Genomic DNA, 19,970 nt, shown 5'->3' on the forward strand with positions numbered 1-19,970 from the left:
TGATAACAGAAATGAAAAACTCAATGGGTTAGAAAATAAAGTTGATAATATCTGCCAGAAAGGAGAATAAAAGGACAATAAAGGTGGAAAATAGAAAAGAAAGAACAGTGGAGAATTAGTCCAAAAGGTCCAATATCCAAATGCTAATAGTTCCAGAAAGAAAAAAATGGGGAGAAATGATCAATAAAATACTTCAAGAAACTTCCCAGAAACTAAAGGATATGAGTTGACAGATTGGAAAGGTCCACTGAGAACCAACAAAGTAGATGAAAATAGACTCAAATCAAGACACATCACTTTATTTTAAAGTCTAGATTGTCTGATATAAGTATGGCTACTCCAGTTTTCTTTTGTTGACCATTAGCATGATAGATGGCTTTCCATCCCCTCGAGATCACAAAAGCCATATATGAACGACCCAATGCTAATATCATCCTCAATGCGGAAAAACTGGGAGCTTTCCCCCTAAGGTCAGGAACAAGACAGGGATGTCTACTCTCGCCACTGTTAGTCAACACAGTATTGGAAGTCTTAGCCTCTGCAATCAGACAACACAAAGAAATAAAAGACATCCAAATCAGCCAGGAGGAGGTCAAACTTTCACTCTTCACAGATGACATGATACTCTATACGGAAAAGCCAAAAGATTCCACCAAAAAACTACTAGAATTGATTCATGAATTCAGGATAGCTGCAAGATATAAAATCAATCCACAGAAATCGGTTGCATTCCTATACACCAACAATGAACTGACAGAAAGAGAAATCAAGGAATCGATCTCATTTACAGTTGCACCAAAACCATAAGATACCTAGGAATAAATCTAACCAAAGAGGTGAAAAATCTATACACTGAAAACTATAGAAAGCTTATGAAAGAAATTGAAGAAGACACAAAGAAATGGAAAAAGATTCCATGCTCCTGGATAGGAAGAACAAATATTGTTAAAATGTTGATACTACCCAAAGAAATCTACATATTCAATGCAATCCCTATCAAAATAACACCAGCATTCTTCACAGAGCTAGAACAAATAATCCTAAAATTTGTATGGAGCCAGAAAAGACCCCGAATAGCCAAAGCAATCTTGAAAAAGAAAACCAAAGCAGGAGGCATCACAATCCCAGAGTTCAAGCTATACTACAAAGCTGTAACCATCAAGACAGTATGGTACTGGCACAAGAACAGGCACTCAGATCAATGGAACAGAATAGAGAACCCAGAAATGGACCCACAAACATATGGCCAACCAATCTTTGACAAAGCAGGAAAGAATATCCAACGGAATAAAGACAGTCTCTTCAGCAAGTGGTGCTGGGAAAACTGGACAGCGACATGCAGAAGAATGAACCTGGACGACTTTCTTACACCATCCCCAAAAATAAACTCAAAGTGGATGAAAGACCTCAATGTAAGACAGGAAGCCATCAAAATCCTTGAGAAGAAAGCAGGCAAAAACCTCTTTGATCTTGCTCGCAGCAACTTCTTACTCAACACGTCTCCGGAGGCAAGGGAAACAAAAGCAAAAATGAACTACTGGGACCTCATCAAAATAAAAAGCTTCTGCACAGTGAAGGAAACAATCAGCAAAACTAAAAGGCAACTGAAAGAATGGGAGAAGATATTTGCAAATGACATATCAGATAAAGGGTTAGTATACAAAATCTATAAAGAACTTATCAAACTCAACACCCAAAAAACAAATAATCCAGGGAACAAATGGGCAAAAGACATGAATAGACACTTCTCCAAAGAAAACATCCAGAAGGCCAACTGACACATGAAAAAACGCTCAACATTACTCATCAGGGAAATACAAATCAAAACCACAATGAGATACCACCTTACAACTGTCAGAATGGCTAACATTAACAACTAAGGCAACAACAGATGTTGGCAAGGATGTGGAGAAAGAGGATCTCTTTTGCATTGTTGGTGGGAATGCAAACTGGTGCAGCCACTCTGGAAAACAGCATAGAGATTCCTCAAAAAACTAAAAATAGAACTACCCTACAACCCAGCAATTGCACTACGAGGCATTTAGCCAAGGGATACAGGTGTGCTGTTTCGAAGGGACACATGCACCCCCATGTTTATAGCAGCACTATCAATAATAGCCAAAGTATGGAAAGAGCCCAAATGTCCATCAATGGATGAATGGATAAAGAAGATGTGGTATATATATACAATGGAGTATTACTCGGCAATCAAAAAGAATGAAATCTTGCCATTTGCAACAACGTGGATGGAACTGGAGGGTGTTATGCTAAGTGAAATTAGTCAGTCACAGAAACACAAAAATCATATGACTTCACTCATATGAAGACTATAAGAGACAAAACAGATGAACATAAGGGAAGGGAAACAAAAATAATATAAAACCAGGGAGCGGGACAAAACAGAAGAGACTCATAAATATGGAGAACAAACTGAGGGTTACTGGAGGGGTTGTGGGAAGGGGGATGGGCTAAATGGGTAAGGGCAATTAAGGAATCTACTTCTGAAATTACTGTTCCACTATATGCTAACTAATTTGGATGTAAATTTTTAAAAAATAAAAATAAAATTAAAAAAAGACATATCACTGAAATTTTAGAATACTGAAAAAAGAAATAGAAACTATTACAAACTTTCAGAGAGCAAAAAATGGATCACATGCAAAAGATTCTGAAAACAGAACAACTTTATACTTCTCAAGATTAATATTGAAAGCTAGAAAAGCATGGAACAATGAGTCTAAAATTTTTTTAAATGCAACCTAAAATGCCATAGCCAGCCAATCAATTAAATATGAATATAGAATAAAAATATTTTCATACATGCAAATCTCAAAGAATTTACCACTCATACCCTTTCTTTAAGAAGCAGGCAGAGGAAGTGTGCCAAGAAAGAGAAAGACATGAGATTTAGGAAACATGAAACCCAACAGAGAGGAAGAGGAGTCTATAAAGATAGTAAAGAGAAATATCAGAATAATAGTTGTGCACCAGATGTCCAAGGCAATCATTCCAGATCAAAACAGTATGACTATAAAAATAGACACGTTAAAGGCTATCATCTCCAAGATCCCCACTGTCAATGTTCCATCCCTCTTTTTAACCCAAGGACAGGATGTCCAGATTAACCTGGCTCAGACTATCTGTACTTGGCTAATCTGACCATGTGCTGTCAAAGCTCCTGTATGCTTTCCCTCCAAGCACTGTAGCAGCCTGGATCTGGTGTGGACGCACATTCAACCCCACAGAAGTTCTCTGTTGTCATCTGCTCTGTGGGGAGAGGGATCATGAGGAGATTAGAAGTAGAGAAGTCAGAGAGGCCCATGCCCCATCAAACCATATTGTAACCACACAACTAATTTCTGGTCCATACAACAGCCCACTGGTGACCTGACTAGTGAGCCATGTGTGTATTTCCCTAAATTTAATCATGACCTCACCTGTTGACTTCCCCTCTTGTAAATGCTTAGGGAAACTGAAGGCAGACTATGACTGAGAGACTATTCAGTTGGCTATCCTGGCCATCTTCACCTAATAGTAACTTCAGTAATCACCTAGGTGTGGGCTTGCCACTCAGGTTTCTAAAACAAAACAATATATTACTTAGATAAACTATAATGAAAAACAAAGGAAGGAATAAGTAACACAAAAGCCAGGGTAGATATTACCTGTAGTGATTAGGGAAGGGAATACAACTGGGAGGGGCATACAGGTGACTTCAAAGGTATCAGTTGTGTTCTATTTCTTAATAAAAGTAGCATTTTATTATTCTTTATACTCTACATACAAATTTAATATACTCTTCTGTAAAGATACATTTCACAATAAAATAATTTAAATGAAGAAAAGGAGAAAACGAGAGGAAAGAAAGCAATAAGGAGAAAGGAATCAATCAACCCTGATACTATAAAGGGCAGCATTGGTTGGGGGGGTGTGGAGAATAGTGGTAGGATTCACTTACCATTTCATATGCTACTTCCTCAGATGTATCCGTTTCTAAATTGAAACTGAATTCAATAGCTTCATTGTCTTTGTGTTTGCCTTTCAATTTTTTAGGGTCTTCAACCCAGAGTCTTAAAGCCAGGGACGAATTAGAGCAGTCATCTTCCTCTGCTAACTCCACCCTCAGTCCTGTATCCTCAGCAAAAAATGCGTGGTTTAATAGGTCCCTGATAGACAACCTAATAAACAAAATACATATCTCATTATCAATTTTTCCAATCACAAACAAGATATAGAACCCTTAATTAGTAAATATTAATTACATCAAAATAACAATCTTATTTTAAAACTTCTATTAATTAAACCATTACCCTGCTTTGTTAAAAACCAAATCTTATATCCAACTCATTATTACCAAGAATGCAAAGAAATCCCACCTAACATACACTTAAAGTCACCTTAATTAAAGATTGTTATCAACAACACATCTAGATACTATATGCCTAGAGAACTGAAGCAGTGCTATAGTATATGTTGAGTAGACTGACTAGTTTCCCTAAGCCACTGGCTTAAGTTACTAAAACTCAAACAATGGACTGTCAGCAAAGGCAACTAAAAACTTCCAGATATATAAACTCTAAAGTAAACCATAAATTCAAACTATTTTACAAATGTTATAAATAGAAGTCGTTGACTCCATTAACAATAGTCAAGTTAGTGTACTTTACTCTTTAGAGAATGCCATGAATGATACTAATTTAGTTCTGCAAAGTCCCATGGTTTTCTTAAAATATGTAAGTCTAGTATTTTAGGCCAAAGTATACATGCAGTGGATGTGCCTCTAACCTAGTATTAGGAATTAACCATCTCTGAAGAGGAAACAAAGGACAGGGGTTCAAAAGATTCTTTTACAAGCTCAGGACAGTTAATTTCCTTTGCTTTCACCAATTTCTAAAACAGATATTTAATATCTAATGTATCTATATTACAGGTCAGAGAGAACTAAAACCAATGTCTATGTAGAAAACCTCTCACACTACTTAAAACAGATAAAGTACATTAATAGCATGGTATCCTGTAACTTGAGGATTTTCAACCCTTCTGATCATTTTACTGATTGAGACAAATACATAACTAAGAGAGCGTTATAAAAAGAGTAAGCTCCCTCATACTAATTAGTTTTAAGGCTAAGGTAAGATGTGTTTAAGAAGGCACAACCAAGTTAAAGCCATCTGCCTCTCAATGAAAAATTTCCCTAGGTATTTTTACTAAGGAATAATTACAGCAATAGCACCAAAAGACACCATTAAATACTTATTACTCTGTTAGGTATTTTATATGCATTATCTTTTTAATCACCAAAGTAAGACCTGTTTTGAGGAACAGTTAAGTAACATATTCAAGATCACACTGGCTAAGTATGAATCCACATTTGAATCTTGGTCTGATGTAGAAGCTTATGCTCTTTCTAATACACTAATATGCTATGAATCCTTCTGAATATTCCAATGTTCTCTGATAACAGTTCACAATGAAAATGCTGTAAAAGCAATAATCAGAATCCAAACTAAAATGGCTACTTCAACATCATACAACTCACCCTTGAACACTATGGGGGGTTAGGGTGCCAACCTCAGTTGAAAATCTGTGTCTAACTCTTAACTCCCCCAAAACTTAACTATTAATAGTTAACTATTAATAGTTCTATTGACCAGAAGCCTTACCAATAACATACAGTTGATTAACATGTATTTTGCATATGTATTATATACTGTATTTTTACAATAAAGAAAACATTATTAAGAAAACCATAAGGAAGAGAAAATACATTTACAGTACTGTACTGTTTGTTGTTCAAGGGTCAACTGTATTTTCAGTCTCATTTTAAAAAAAGTATGCCTAAACTCTTACAACTTAAAAATGGCCACAACAAAAACATTAACAACCTAACTTTAAAAAGGGCAAAGGACTTGAACAGACACTCCTCCAAAGAAGATATACAAATGGCCAATAACCACATGAAAATAACCACGTGAAAAGATACTCAACATCATTAGTCATTAGGAAAATGCAAATCCAAACCACAATGAGATACCAATTCGTAACCGTTAGGATAGCTATTATCAAAAAATGGAAAATAACGAGTATTGGTGAGGATGTTGAAAAACTGGAACCTTCATATGTTAGTGGAAGGAATACAAAATGGTGCAGTCACTGTGAAAAAAAACTGGTGGTTCTCCAAAGAATTAAACAGTATTACCATACAATCCAGTAATTCCACTCCTAGGTATATAATGAAGAGAACTGAAAACAGGGATTCAAGCAAATACTTATTCACCAATATCCATGAAACACTATTCATCACAACCAAAAGGTAGAAATAACCCAAGTGGCCATCAACAGACTAATGGATACACAAAATGGGCATGTATGTGTTTCTTTCTTAAAAAGGACATTCTGATACAGGCTGCAACATGGATCAACCTTGAAAACACTATGCTAAGTTAAATAACCAGCAACAAAAAGACAAATTATTGTATGATTTCACTTACATGAGGTACCTAGAATAAACAAATTCATAGAGACAAAAGTAGAATAAATGTTACTAGGTGTTGAGGGGAAAAGGAATGGAGAGGTACTATGTAATAGGTACAGAGTTTCTGTTTGGGTGATGAAAAGGTTCTGTAAATACAAAGCTGTGTGGTTGTATACAACAATGTGAATATACTTAATGCCACTGAATTGTATACTTAAAAACGATTAAAATGGTCAATCTTAAGTTATGCATATTTTATCATAATTAAAATATATAACTACCTAGATATAGCCTCTTGGTACAAACACCAATGTTTTATAATAAAGCTATAACTAAACAGGTTTTACCTTAGTGGCTTTATATATTCTCAGATATACAACACTGAACATAGAAAACTAATAAAAACGGGGGACAGTCAATAAAATGTGGGTGAAAATAACTCCTATAAAAGACCTATCACCTTCATTAATCATAACCAATAAGGAGGTAAAAAATAAAAAATTTAACCCACTGATTTAACTCGGCACCTGTACTAAGCTCAAATTAATGGGAAATATAAGCTAAAACTAAAGGGATGTGTCCATAAAAAAAAATTGATACAAATAAATCTAGAATACTACTTCTTTAATTTTTTTTTTTTTTTGAGAGATGGAATATTAGCGGGGAAGGAGCAGAGAGCAGGAGACACAGAATCCAAAGCAGGCTCCAGGCTCCGAGCTGTCAGCACAGAGCCCAATGCGGGGCTCAAACCCACAAACTGTGAAATCATGACCTGAGCCAAAGTCAGATGCTTAACCAACTGAGCCACCCAGGCGCCCATCTAGAATACTACTTCTTGAAAAAAATAGCCCTATCCACTTTACCATTATCATGACCCAAGGATATATGGTCTATAAATAAAAAACATCCAGTGAGTTGATGGTCAATTTTTTTAAGCTATCATAAAAAATCATTTAAGTACTTACCTGAAGGTAACACAGCAGAAGCTCTCTACCATCAACTGTTAGAAACAAATTAACCTGGGGGCCCAACCATTTGAGTACTTACCTGAAGGTGACACTGCAGAAACTCTCTACTATCAACTGTTAGAAACAAGTTAAATTGGGGGGCTCAAATGACTGTTAAACTGATGGCTGAAGGTGATGAAAATTTGCCACAACACACACAAACAAAACCCAAATTTCAGTTCAAGAAAAATTGAGCACATGATATCAAAGTCCAAAATGGCAAGCAACATGCACTGATATACTTCACTCAATACAGTACGGTTTGTGTTCTACTCAAAAGTAATACTCAGTATTATTCAAAGGTTAGAAAATGACCCAGTCCAAGATAAGAGTTTAATGTATCTATCAGTTATGTCATTTTGCTACATTTGTACCCACCTTTCTGATTTGTTTTGACGAATACACCCTTCAATGATTTCTTTCACTTCAGGATCAGTGACTTTATTGAAACTGGCTGGCTTTATGCCCTGGGAAAAGAAAAATGGTTTCTGGTCACAAAATAAGCAATGGAAAGCCTAAGTCAACAGGATGCTTATTAAAATAATAAATTTTGATATTAAAGAGAGGGAATATGGCGGCGTAGGAGGACGCTGGGCTCATCTCGCGTCCTGCTGATCACTTAGATTCCACCTACACCTGCCTAAATAACCCACAAAACCGCCAGAGGGTTAGCAGTACGGAGTCTCCGGAGCCAAGCCCAGATGAGAGGCCCACGGAAGAGGGTAGGAAGGGCGGCGAGGCGGTGCGCGCTCCACGGACTGGCGGGAGGGAGCCGGGGCGGAGGGGCGGATCGCCGGCCAAGCAGAGCCCCTGAGTCTGGCTGGCAAAAGCGGAGGGGCCTGACGGACTGTGTTCCAACAGCAGCGCGACTTAGCGTCTGGGAGGTCATAAATAAACAGCTCTGCTCGGAAAGCAGGAAGGCTGGAGGACAAAGGGAGGGAGAGCTGCTGAGCCCCCGGATGACAGAGCTCAGTTTGGTGGGGAAGAAAGGCGCTCACCAGCGCCATCTCCCCCGCCCATCACCCAGCCAAAATCCCAAAGGGAACCAGTTCCTGCCAGGGAACTTGCTCGCTCCATGCAAACACCCAACTCTGTGCTTCTGCGGAGCCAAACCTCCGGCAGCGGATCTGACTCCCTCCCGCTGCCACAGGGCCCCTCCTGAAGTGGATCACCTAAGGAGAAGCGAGCTAAGCCTGCCCCTCCTGCCCCCGTGCACCTTGCCTACCCACCCCAGCTAATACGCCAGATCCCCAGCATCACAAGCCTGGCAGTGTGCAAGTAGCCCAGACGGGCCACGCCACCCCACAGTGAATCCCGCCCCTAGGAGAGGGGAAGAGAAGGCACACACCAGTCTGACTGTGGCCCCAGCAGTGGGCTGGGGGCAGACATCAGGACTGACTGCGGCCCCGCCCACCAACTCCAGTTATACACCACAACACAGGGGAAGTGCCCTGCAGGTCCTCACCACTTCAGGAACTATCCAAAACGACCAAGCAGAAGAATTCCCCTCAGAAGAATCTCCAGGAAATAACAACAGCTAATGAACTGATCAAAAAGGATTTAAATAATATAACAGAAAGTGAATTTAGAATAATAGTCATAAAATTAATCACTGGGCTTGAAAACAGTATAGAGGACAGCAGAGAATCTCTTGCTACAGAGATCAAGGGACTCAGGAACAGTCACGAGGAGCTGAAAAGCGCTTTAAATGAAATGCAAAACAAAATGGAAACGACGACAGCTCGGATTGAAGAGGCAGAGGAGAGAATAGGTGAACTAGAAGATAAAGTTATGGAAAAAGAGGAAGCTGAGAGAAAGAGAGATAAAAAAATCCAGGAGTATGAGGGGAAAATTAAAGAACCAAGTGATACACTAAAAAGAAATAATATACGCATAATTGGTATCCCAGAGGAGGAAGAGAGAGGGAAAGGTGCTGAAGGTGTACTTGAAGAAATAATAGCTGAGAACTTCCCTGAACTGGGGAAGGAAAAAGGCATTGAAATCCAAGAGGCACAGGGAACTCCCTTCAGACGTAACTTGAATCCATCTTCTGCATGACATATCATAGTGAAACTGGCAAAATACAAGGATAAAGAGAAAATTCTGAAAGTAGCAAGGGATAAACGTGCCCTCACATACAAATGGAGACCTGTAAGACTCGTGACTGATCTCTCCTTTGAAACTTGGCAGGCTAGAAAGAACTGGCATGATATCTTCAGTGTGCTAAACAGAAAAAATATGCAGCCGAGAATCCTTTATCCACCAAGTCTGTCATTTAGAATAGAAGGAGAGATAAAGGTCTTCTCAAACAAACAAAAACTGAAGAAATTTGTCACCACTAAACCAGCCCTACAAGAGATCCTAAGGAGGACCCTGTGAGACAAAGTACCAGAGACATCACTACAAGCATAAAACATACAGACATCACAATGACTCTAAACCCGTATCTTTCTATAATAACACTGAATGTAAATGGATTAAATGCGCCAACCAAAAGACATAGGGTATCAGAATGGATAAAAAAACAAGACCCATCTATTTGCTGTCTACAAGAGACTCATTTTAGATCTGAGGACACCTTTAGATTGAGAGTGAGGGGATGGAGAACTATTTATCATGCCACTGGAAGCCAAAAGAAAGCTGGAGTAGCCATACTTATATCAGACAAACTAGACTTTAAATTAAAGGCTGTAACAAGAGATGAAGAAGGGCATTATATAATAATTACAGGGTCTATCCATCAGGAAGAGCTAACAATTATAAATGTCTATGCGCCGAATACCGGAGCCCCCAAATATATAAAACAATTACTCATAAACACAAGCAACCTTATTGATAAGAATGTGGTCATTGCAGGGGAATTTAACACCCCACTTACAGAAATGGTTAGATCATCTAGACACACGGTCAATAAAGAAACAAGGGCCCTGAATGATGCATTGGATCAGATGGACTTGACAGATCTATTTAGAACTCTGCATCCCAAAGCAACAGAATATACTTTCTTCTCGAGTGCATATGGAACCTTCTCCAAGATAGATCATATACTGGGTCACAAAACAGCCCTTCATAATTTACAAGAATTGAAATTATACCATGCATACTTTCAGACCACAATGCTATGAAGCTTGAAATCAACCACAGGAAAAAGTCTGGAAAACCTCCAAAACCATCGAGGTTAAAGAACACCCTACTAATGAATGAGTGGGTCAACCAGGCAATTAGAGAAGAAATTAAAAAATATATGGAAACAAACGAAAATGAAAATACAACAATCCAAACGCTTTGGGATGCAGCGAAGGCAGTCCTGAGAGGAAAATACATTGCAATCCAGGCCTATCTCAAGAAACAAGAAAAATCCCAAATACAAAATCTAACAGCACACCTAAAGGAAATAGAAGCAGAACAGCAAAGGCAGCCTAAACCCAGGAGAAGAAGAGAAATAATAAAGATCAGAGCAGAAACAAACAATATAGAATCTAAAAAAACTGTAGAGCAGATCAACGAAACCAAGAGTTGGTTTTTTGAAAAAATAAACAAAATTGACAAACCTCTAGCCAGGCTTCTCAAAAAGAAAAGGGAGATGACTCAAATAGATAAAATCATGAATGAAAATGGAATTATTACAACCAATCCCTCAGAGATACAATCAATTATCAGGGAATACGATGAAAAATTATATGCCAACAAATTGGACAACCTGGAAGAGATGGACAAATTCCTAAACACCCACACTCTTCCAAAACTCAATCAGGAGGAAAGAGAAAGCTTGAACAGACCCATAACCAGCGAAGAAATTGAATCGGTTATCAAAAATCTCCCAACAAATAAGAGTCCAGGACCAGATGGCTTCCCAGGAGAGTTCTACCAGACGTTTAAAGCAGAGATAATACCTATCCTTCTCAAGCTATTCCAAGAAATAGAAAGGGAAGGAAAACTTCCAGACTCATTCTATGAAGCCAGTATTACTTTGATTCCTAAACCAGACAGAGACCCAGTAAAAAAAGAGAACTACAGGCCAATATCCCTGATGAATATGGATGCAAAAATTCTCAATAAGATACTAGCAAATCAAATTCAACGGCATATAAAAAGAATTATTCACCATGATCAAGTGGGATTCATTCCTGGGATGCAGGGCTGGTTCAACATTTGCAAATCAATCAATGTGATACATCACACTAACAAAAAAAAAGAGAAGAACCATACGATCCTGTCAATCGATGCAGAAAAGGCCTTTGACAAAATCCAGCACCCTTTCTTAATAAAAACCCTTGAGAAAGTCGGGATAGAAGGAACATACTTAAACATCATAAAAGACATTTATGAAAAGCCCACAGCTAACATCATCCTCAATGGGGAAAAACTGAGAGCTTTTTCCCTGAGATCAGGAACACGACAGGGATGCCCACTCTCACCGCTATTGTTTAACATAGTGCTGGAAGTTCTAGCATCAGCAATCAGACAACAAAAGGAAATCAAAGGCATCAAAATTGGCAAAGATGAAGTCAAGCTTTCGCTTTTTGCAGATGACATGATATTATACATGGAAAATCCGATAGACTCCACCAAAAGTCTGCTAGAACTGATACATGAATTCAGCAAAGTTGCAGGATACAAAATCAATGTACAGAAATCAGTTGCATTCTTATACACTAACAATGAAGCAACAGAAAGACAAATAAAGAAACTGATCCCATTCACAATTGCACCAAGAAGCATAAAACACCTAGGAATAAATCTAACCAAAGATCTAAAAGATCTGTATGCTGAAAACTATAGAAAGCTTAGGAAGGTAATTGAAGAAGACATAAAGAAATGGAAAGACATTCCCTGCTCATGGATTGGAAGAATAAATATTGTCAAAATGTCAATACTACCCAAAGCTATCTACACATTCAATGTAATCCCAATCAAACTTGCACCAGCATTCTTCTCGAAACTAGAACACGCAATCCTAAAATTCATATGGAACCACAAAAGGCCCCGAATAGCCAAAGTAATTTTTTTTTATATATATGAAATTTATTGACAAATTGGTTTCCATACAACACCCAGTGCTCATCCCAAAAGGTGCCCTCCTCAATACCCATCACCCACCCTCCCCTCCCTCCCACCCCCCATCAACCCTCAGTTTGTTCTCAGTTTTTAACAGTCTCTTATGCTTTGGCTCTCTCCCACTCTAACCTCTTTTTTTTTTTTCCGTCCCCTCCCCCATGGGTTCCTGTTAAGTTTCTCAGGATCCACATAAGAGTGAAACCATATGGTATCTGTCTTTCTCTGTATGGCTTATTTCACTTAGCATCACACTCTCCAGTTCCATCCACGTCCGAATAGCCAAAGTAATTTTGAAGAAGAAGACCAAAGCAGGAGGCATCACACTCCCAGACTTTAGCCTCTACTACAAAGCTGTCATCATCAAGACAGCATGGTATTGGCACAAAAACAGACACATAGACCAATGGAATAGAATGAAACCCCAGAACTAGACCCACAAACGTATGGCCAACTCATCTTTGACAAAGCAGGAAAGAACATCCAATGGAAAAAAGACAGTCTCTTTAACAAATGGTGCTGGGAGAACTGGACACAACATGTAGAAGATGGAAACTAGACCACTTTCTCACACCATTCACAAAAATAAACTCAAAATGGATTAAGGACCTGAATGTGAGACAGGAAACCATCAAAACCCTAGAGGAGAAAGCAGGAAAAGACCTCTCTGACCTCAGCCGTAGCAATCTCTTATTCGACACATCCCCAAAGGCAAGGGAATTAAAAGCAAAAGTGAATTACTGGGACCTTATGAAGATAAAAAGCTTCTGCACAGCAAAGGAAACAACCAACAAAACTAAAAGGCAACCAACGGAATGGGAAAAGATATTTGCAAATGACATATCGGACAAAGGGCTAGTATCCAAAATCTACAAAGAGCTCACCAAACTCCACACCCGAAAAACAAATAACCCAGTGAAGAAATGGGCAGAAAACATGAATAGACACTTCTCTAAAGAAGACATCCGGATGGCCAACTGGCACATGAAAAGATGCTCAACGTCGCTCCTTATCAGGGAAATACAAATCAAAACCACACTCAGATATCACCTCACGCCAGTCAGAGTGGCCAAAATGAACAAATCAGGAGACTATAGATGCTGGAGAGGATGTGGAGAAACGGGAACCCTCTTGCACTGTTGGTGGGAATGCAAATTGGTGCAGCCGCTCTGGAAAGCAGTGTGGAGGTTCCTCAGAAAATTAAAAATAGACCTACCCTATGACCCAGCAATAGCACTGCTAGGAATTTATCCAAGGGATACAGGAGTGCTGATGCATAGGGGCACTTGTACCCCAATGTTCATAGCAGCACTCTCAACAATAGCCAAATTATGGAAAGAGCCTAAATGTCCATCAACTGATGAATGGATAAAGAAATTGTGGTTTATATACACAATGGAATACTATGTGGCAATGAGAAAAAATGAAACATGGCCTTTTGTAGCAACATGGATGGAACTGGAGAGTGTGATTATAAGTGAAATAAGCCATACAGAGAAAGACAGATACCATATGGTTTCACTCTTATGTGGATCCTGAGAAACTTAACAGGAACCCATGGGGGAGGGGAAGGAAAAAAAAAAAAGAGGTTAGAGTGGGAGAGAGCCAAAGCATAAGAGACTGTTAAAAACTGAGAACAAACTGAGGGTTGATGGGGGGTGGGAGGGAGGGGAGGGTGGATGATGGGTATTGAGGAGGGCACCTTTTGGGATGAGCACTGGGTGTTGTATGGAAACCAATTTGACAATAAATTTCATATATTAAAAATAATAATAATAATAAAATAAAATAATAAATTTTGACCACTAAACTAAAATATTCAAGCTTTAAATAAGGTAAATATATACATACAGTTTAACAATTTTTTCACAAAGATTTTGTCATAGTTCTAATAGTCTGCAAATAACAGTAGAGACTTGTAAACAATCTAAATTTCCAACAACAGAGGTGATGTTACATAAATTATGTGATATATATATGCTCATGTTACCCAAAAAGTAAAAATGTTCTCAAACTAGTTAATAACAGAAAATTCTCATATTGAAACATTAAGTATGGAAAAAATTCGATCTCGGAATGTACATACAAGTATAACCCCAGTTAACAAACTATAATAAACGAGTCTTCCAGAAGAGCTAGAAGCAATGGACAATCAATATATTATGTATGTATAGGGGCGCCTGGGTGGCTCAGTCGGTTAAGCATCTGACTTCGGCTCAGGTCATGATCTCATAATTTGTGGGTTTGAGCCCCGCACCGGGCTCTGTGCTGATAGCTCAGAGCTTGGAGCCTACTTCACATTCTGTGTCTCCCTCTCTCTCTGCCCCTCCCCAACTCATGCTCTGTGCCTCTCTCTCAAAAATAAACATTAAAAAAATATATATGTATTATGCAAAATATATATACACACATATATAAACTTTTGAGAAATCTGTATTATTTTTATCATTAAGCAATACTAAAATATTGAGAGAACCTCAAGCTAATCAACAGGTTCTAGGAATGCATTAACAAATTAGTAAGGTGTAGACAATTCAAAATGTTTCTGTAACAATGTTAGCTGCCTGAATATGCTTATTTTACATTCTATTACTCTTACATTATGAGTTTAGGTTTCAGAAAATAATCATTACAGTCATTTAATAGAAAACTCCAAATTAATCTAGAAGGAGAAAGATATGATAGAATAATTGTCATGGAATAAGGCAATCTATAACCTAGTTCTGGGTCTGTCACACTACTTCACAGGATGCAGAATCAGAAAGCCCAGTATCATATACTAGATAAACCTGGTGAGATTAGGAGTTAATTTGGATCTCAAACTCAAGAAACTTTAATACAGATGGAAATGTGAATTGTGATATGGCATTTTTGTGATTTTAATATGAAATAATAAAATCACCATCAGAAAATGGTGTTACATCATTCTACTTCTACAAAAACTCCTCTTTGACCTTTCCACTGATCTCTTACCTCTTCCGCAGTCCTGGGTAATTATTGCCTTTCTCTGCTCCTAGGTGAAATTAATTGGGAAGCTGCAACTTACAAAACCAAGTACAAATTCTTTTCTATTTGTGGCCATACAATGTATGGACTCAGACTAAAAAGACATTCTAGCCTTATCTCTTCTCTCAGCTCTTTGTTGCAGAAATCTTCAAACATACTCAAAGGTAGAATAGTATAAGAAGCCCCATGTAACCACCACCAGCTTCAACAAGCAACATTTTGTCAACCTTGTTTCAGCTATCTACCCCCATACCTTTTTTATCCTAAAATATTTTAAAGCAAATCCTAGACATGTCATTTCACTCAGAAAGTCTACAGTTTATACCTCTAACAGATATCATGTCACCATCCCACCTAAAGTAATTACCAATAATTCCTTAACATTATGTAAAACCCAGTCCACACTCAAATTTTCCAAATTGTCTAAATGATGTCTTCTTATAGTTGGTTTGTTCAAATCAGGATCCAAACAAGGTCCTCACAGTACATGTATGGTGCATTAGACCTGGCTCATACCATCTCACAAGATGCAGCTATTACATTGTCAAGAAATCTGTAAGTTGATTATTAAACACAGTCATTTACAAAACTTATATAATCTTACAATTAAATAAATTATATCAACAGCCAAGGAAATAAATACTGATAACACTACTCGTAATTATTTTACTACATTTTACTATTATTTATGCTCTTGAGGTTGTTTATTATATCTGTATGGTAGAAATACCATATGATGAGTGCCACTGTGTATTCTGTTCCCAACCCTGCATTCAGTGAGGTCATAGTGGTGACTTGAAATCAGTCATGGTGAGAATATTTAACACCAAGGAAATCAGAGAATGCTAGAAATCAGTGCTTTTTCTTTTTCAGAGAATCTGTTGTTAAACATTTAGTTCACTTAAAGTAGCTCACCACTACTTTAAGTCTCTTGTACTCTTTAACAGTCCCTCCCCTTTTTACTTTCATGAAATTGATTTGTTGGAGAAACTAGGTCATTTGTCCTATAGAATGGCCCACATTCTAGATACTGGCTTTATTTCTTGTCTCTCTACACATGTATCTCTAGAGTCAGACAGATTTGAGGTCAAAATCCACCACTATTAGTAGCTGTGTGAACTTGGGCAAGTCACAATCTCTGATTCTCAGCCTTATCATTCGTAAACTGAAGATAGCACCATCTTGTAGGGTTAGAATATGAAGGTATGTAGTATACAGCATGCATTTAAAAATGGTACCTATTAGTATTAGTTACTTGAAACACTCTAACAATCTCTTTCACAGCCTATTCTACAGCCACCCAAGTAGATATGAAATAGACCTATTTTGAACAATCCTAAGACTTTGCTTCTACCTTACATCCCTTACTATACTCTTATTTTTATAGCTATTTGTGAATTTAAAAATGCAAGCTCTTTATGGGTAGCAAATACTTCTTATTCATCTTTACATTCCTTGAAATTTCTAATGCAAAAAATTACCTATAACAGGGAATCAAATGCTGTAGCTGTTGAACAATATTTTGAATGCTCTTTAATAATTAGGCTTTTAGAACTAGAAACCTTCAAAACCATTTAGTCAAACTTCATTATCAGCTTTGAAAAAATATTATCCACCCAATAAATCTAAAAATTATTTACAAACAAATGGATATAGATATATCTATACATTTACCCAAAGGTACTAATACAGAGCATTTTATGTGACCCCAATAAAGTACAGGCATACAGCATAAATATAAAGCTTGTTTCATTACAATTATGTTAAATTTAGCACTGTTATACAGCACTAAACTAAAACCAAAATTAGTTTTAAGCTGACTTTACCAACTTCAACATAAAACATGACAATCTAAGAAGTAAAAAAGAATAAAGTTATACCTACGCTAGTTACTTTACGGTATATTTGAGCTGCATTCTGGCACTCAGAATAAGGGTATTCAGAAGTAGCCATTTCCAGCATACACATTCCAAAAGCATAGACATCTACAGATTCATCGTAGTGCTCTTCATACATTTCTGGGGCCATAAACTCAGGAGTCCCTACAAAATAACACCACATCCACATTTTTATTAAAAAGAAAAATTTATCCACCAAGATCACATTCCCTTTTCCATATGGATTACCTGGGTTAATTTCTGCTCCCTAAGCCAAATTTATAAATAAAACATTTGCAGGAATACTTGCTATATCTATACAAAGTACGTCAAGAATTTCTGTAACTTTCCATACTGGTAAAGTACAACTTGTAATGCTCAAGATAATGATTACTAAAATCTGTTTTTATTTCTAATCCTTTATTTACAAATTTTTCTGAATTAAATTAGTAAATCTTCTTTCTTAAGTCTTTGGAACCTTTTAATATGTCCCACAAAAGAAATACACTAGGATGTGTCTGAAATAAGTCAATATATAATAGATATTTAAAAGCAAATTTGGGACACCTGGGTGGCTCAGTCTTAAGTGTCCTACTCCTGATTTTGGCTCAGGTCATGATTTCACAGTTCTTGAGATTGAGCCCCATGTCAAGCTCTGTACTAACAGCACAGAGCCTACTTGGGATTCTCTCTCTCCCCCTCTTTCTCTGCTCCCCCCCCCATGCTCTTTCTCTCAAAATAAATAAACATTTATAAATAAATAAATAAAGTAAAACCAAATTCACATTCTAGGCCAGGGGTCAGCAAACTTCTCTGTGAAGGACCAGACAGTAAAGATTTCAGGCTTTGCAGTCTATATGGTCTGTGTCACAACTACTCAACTCAGTCACTGTAGTGCAAAAGCAGCTATAGACAATACATAAATGAGGGAGTGTAGTTGTGCTCCAATAAAACTTTTATTTATAAAAATAAGCAATGGAGCCAGATTTGGTTCATGGGCCATAGTTTGCTGATCCCAATTCTAGACATACACAATTAAAAAATCTCTCTTTATCCTAATAATAAACTATAAAATGTTAATCACCAATGACACTCTTAGCAAATGATGTTCGCATTAAGGTGGCTAGTCCTAGATCACCAATCTTCACAGATCCAGTGGGTCCCGTGATGAAAATATTGTCACACTTCAGATCCCGGTGAATAATGGGAGGAGTCCTAGTGTGCAAGAACTGCAATCCCTTTAAAATTTGCCTGCACCAACTCCTTAAGACCTTTGGTTTCATGACTTTAAATCGTTTTAAGTACCTACACAAAGGAAAAAAAAGACCACATATAAACAAACATATCTAGCTTATTATATGAGCACTATTAGGGTAAATCATGTAAGTTAGCTGGTATTGTATGTACTATGATTGTCAGCACTGAATTGTCCTCTATTGTCTGTTATAGAAAAAAAAATTAAATCTAGGCTTCATTCTTAGAGAAGACATCCTACCAAGTCTATCATTTTTTAGCTTTTTAAATTCAAAACAAGAATCATTCTAATCAGAGTGACCTCTTGTAGAAGGGCAGCAAAATTTTAAAAAGAAAATCCTTCTCTACTTTCCAATAACTATTTCTATAAAGTCACCAGGGGGGTTAACTATGTAAAATTTTAGTGCAAAGATGCTAGGAAACAGAAAAAGTATATCCCATATTTAATAATTATAAATAAGTGATTGTACCATCAAATGAAAAACCGCAGTCAGAAATAAAACAATAAATTATAATTATATAGTACTGTTCACTAGATATGTGAACCTGGCCACACCCCCCCAATCTTTCATTATTTTTACAAAATGACATTATTTGTAATTCTTAAACTCTATGCTATCCCACAAATACTCATTTCTCAATACTGTATATTCTAACAAACTTAACATCCTAAATTTTTCAACCTGCCCTGACACATAGTTGCCAAACACTACATATTCTTTAATCAAGTACTGCAATTTTACAAACAATTTTTATGACTCTTGAAAATTATTTCCAAATAAAACTTCATTAGCACTATCAGGGTCAACTTACGTTTTTAAGGTTCCTGATGTCATAAGTTCAGTCACCAATACAATACATTTCTTTCCCTTTAATATAGACTCCCAGGAATCATAAAATCGAACTATATTGGGATGTTGGAGACCTTTTAACATCTCTGCTTCTTCCTTGAACCTTTGCTGCTCAGCTTTGGTTAATTTCCGGTCCTGAAATGGAGTAGCAAGTTCCAAATAGAGTCTAGAAATTCTCATGGACATTTCTAACACCACTCAAATGTGTGCTTTGTTCTGTTGTTTTCATTTATATATGTATTTTTATCTGTCAATTTTTTTCTCAGGACTTATATAATCATTGATAAATTTTATTAGGTAGTTACTTTCATTCCTCCCATTCAACAATGCAGCAGCTGTTATATTTCATAACTATGCTATAAACCTACCTGCAAAATAAATCAATATGCTGAAAAACAATACCTCATATGATAACTAAACTTTCCGTGATCATTTCACAATATAC

General features: G+C 37.2%; 1 protein-coding gene across 1 annotated transcript in view; it reads right to left on the reverse strand.

The window, feature by feature from the left end:
* The window catches only part of WNK3 (WNK lysine deficient protein kinase 3), a 150,705-nt gene that overhangs the window by 111,716 nt on the left and 19,019 nt on the right, over nt 1-19,970 (reverse strand). The window contains exons 2-6 of the mRNA XM_032592193.1: nt 19,488-19,660; nt 18,505-18,725; nt 17,428-17,585; nt 7,861-7,949; nt 3,959-4,178 (exon numbers count right to left, since the gene is read on the reverse strand). Of these exons, the coding sequence (XP_032448084.1) occupies nt 3,959-4,178; nt 7,861-7,949; nt 17,428-17,585; nt 18,505-18,725; nt 19,488-19,660 (861 nt within the window). The remainder of the gene's footprint in view (nt 1-3,958; nt 4,179-7,860; nt 7,950-17,427; nt 17,586-18,504; nt 18,726-19,487; nt 19,661-19,970) is intronic.

This window comes from Lynx canadensis, chromosome X (genome assembly GCF_007474595.2).
Source record: "Lynx canadensis isolate LIC74 chromosome X, mLynCan4.pri.v2, whole genome shotgun sequence".
NCBI classification, from domain to species: Eukaryota; Metazoa; Chordata; class Mammalia; order Carnivora; family Felidae; genus Lynx; species Lynx canadensis.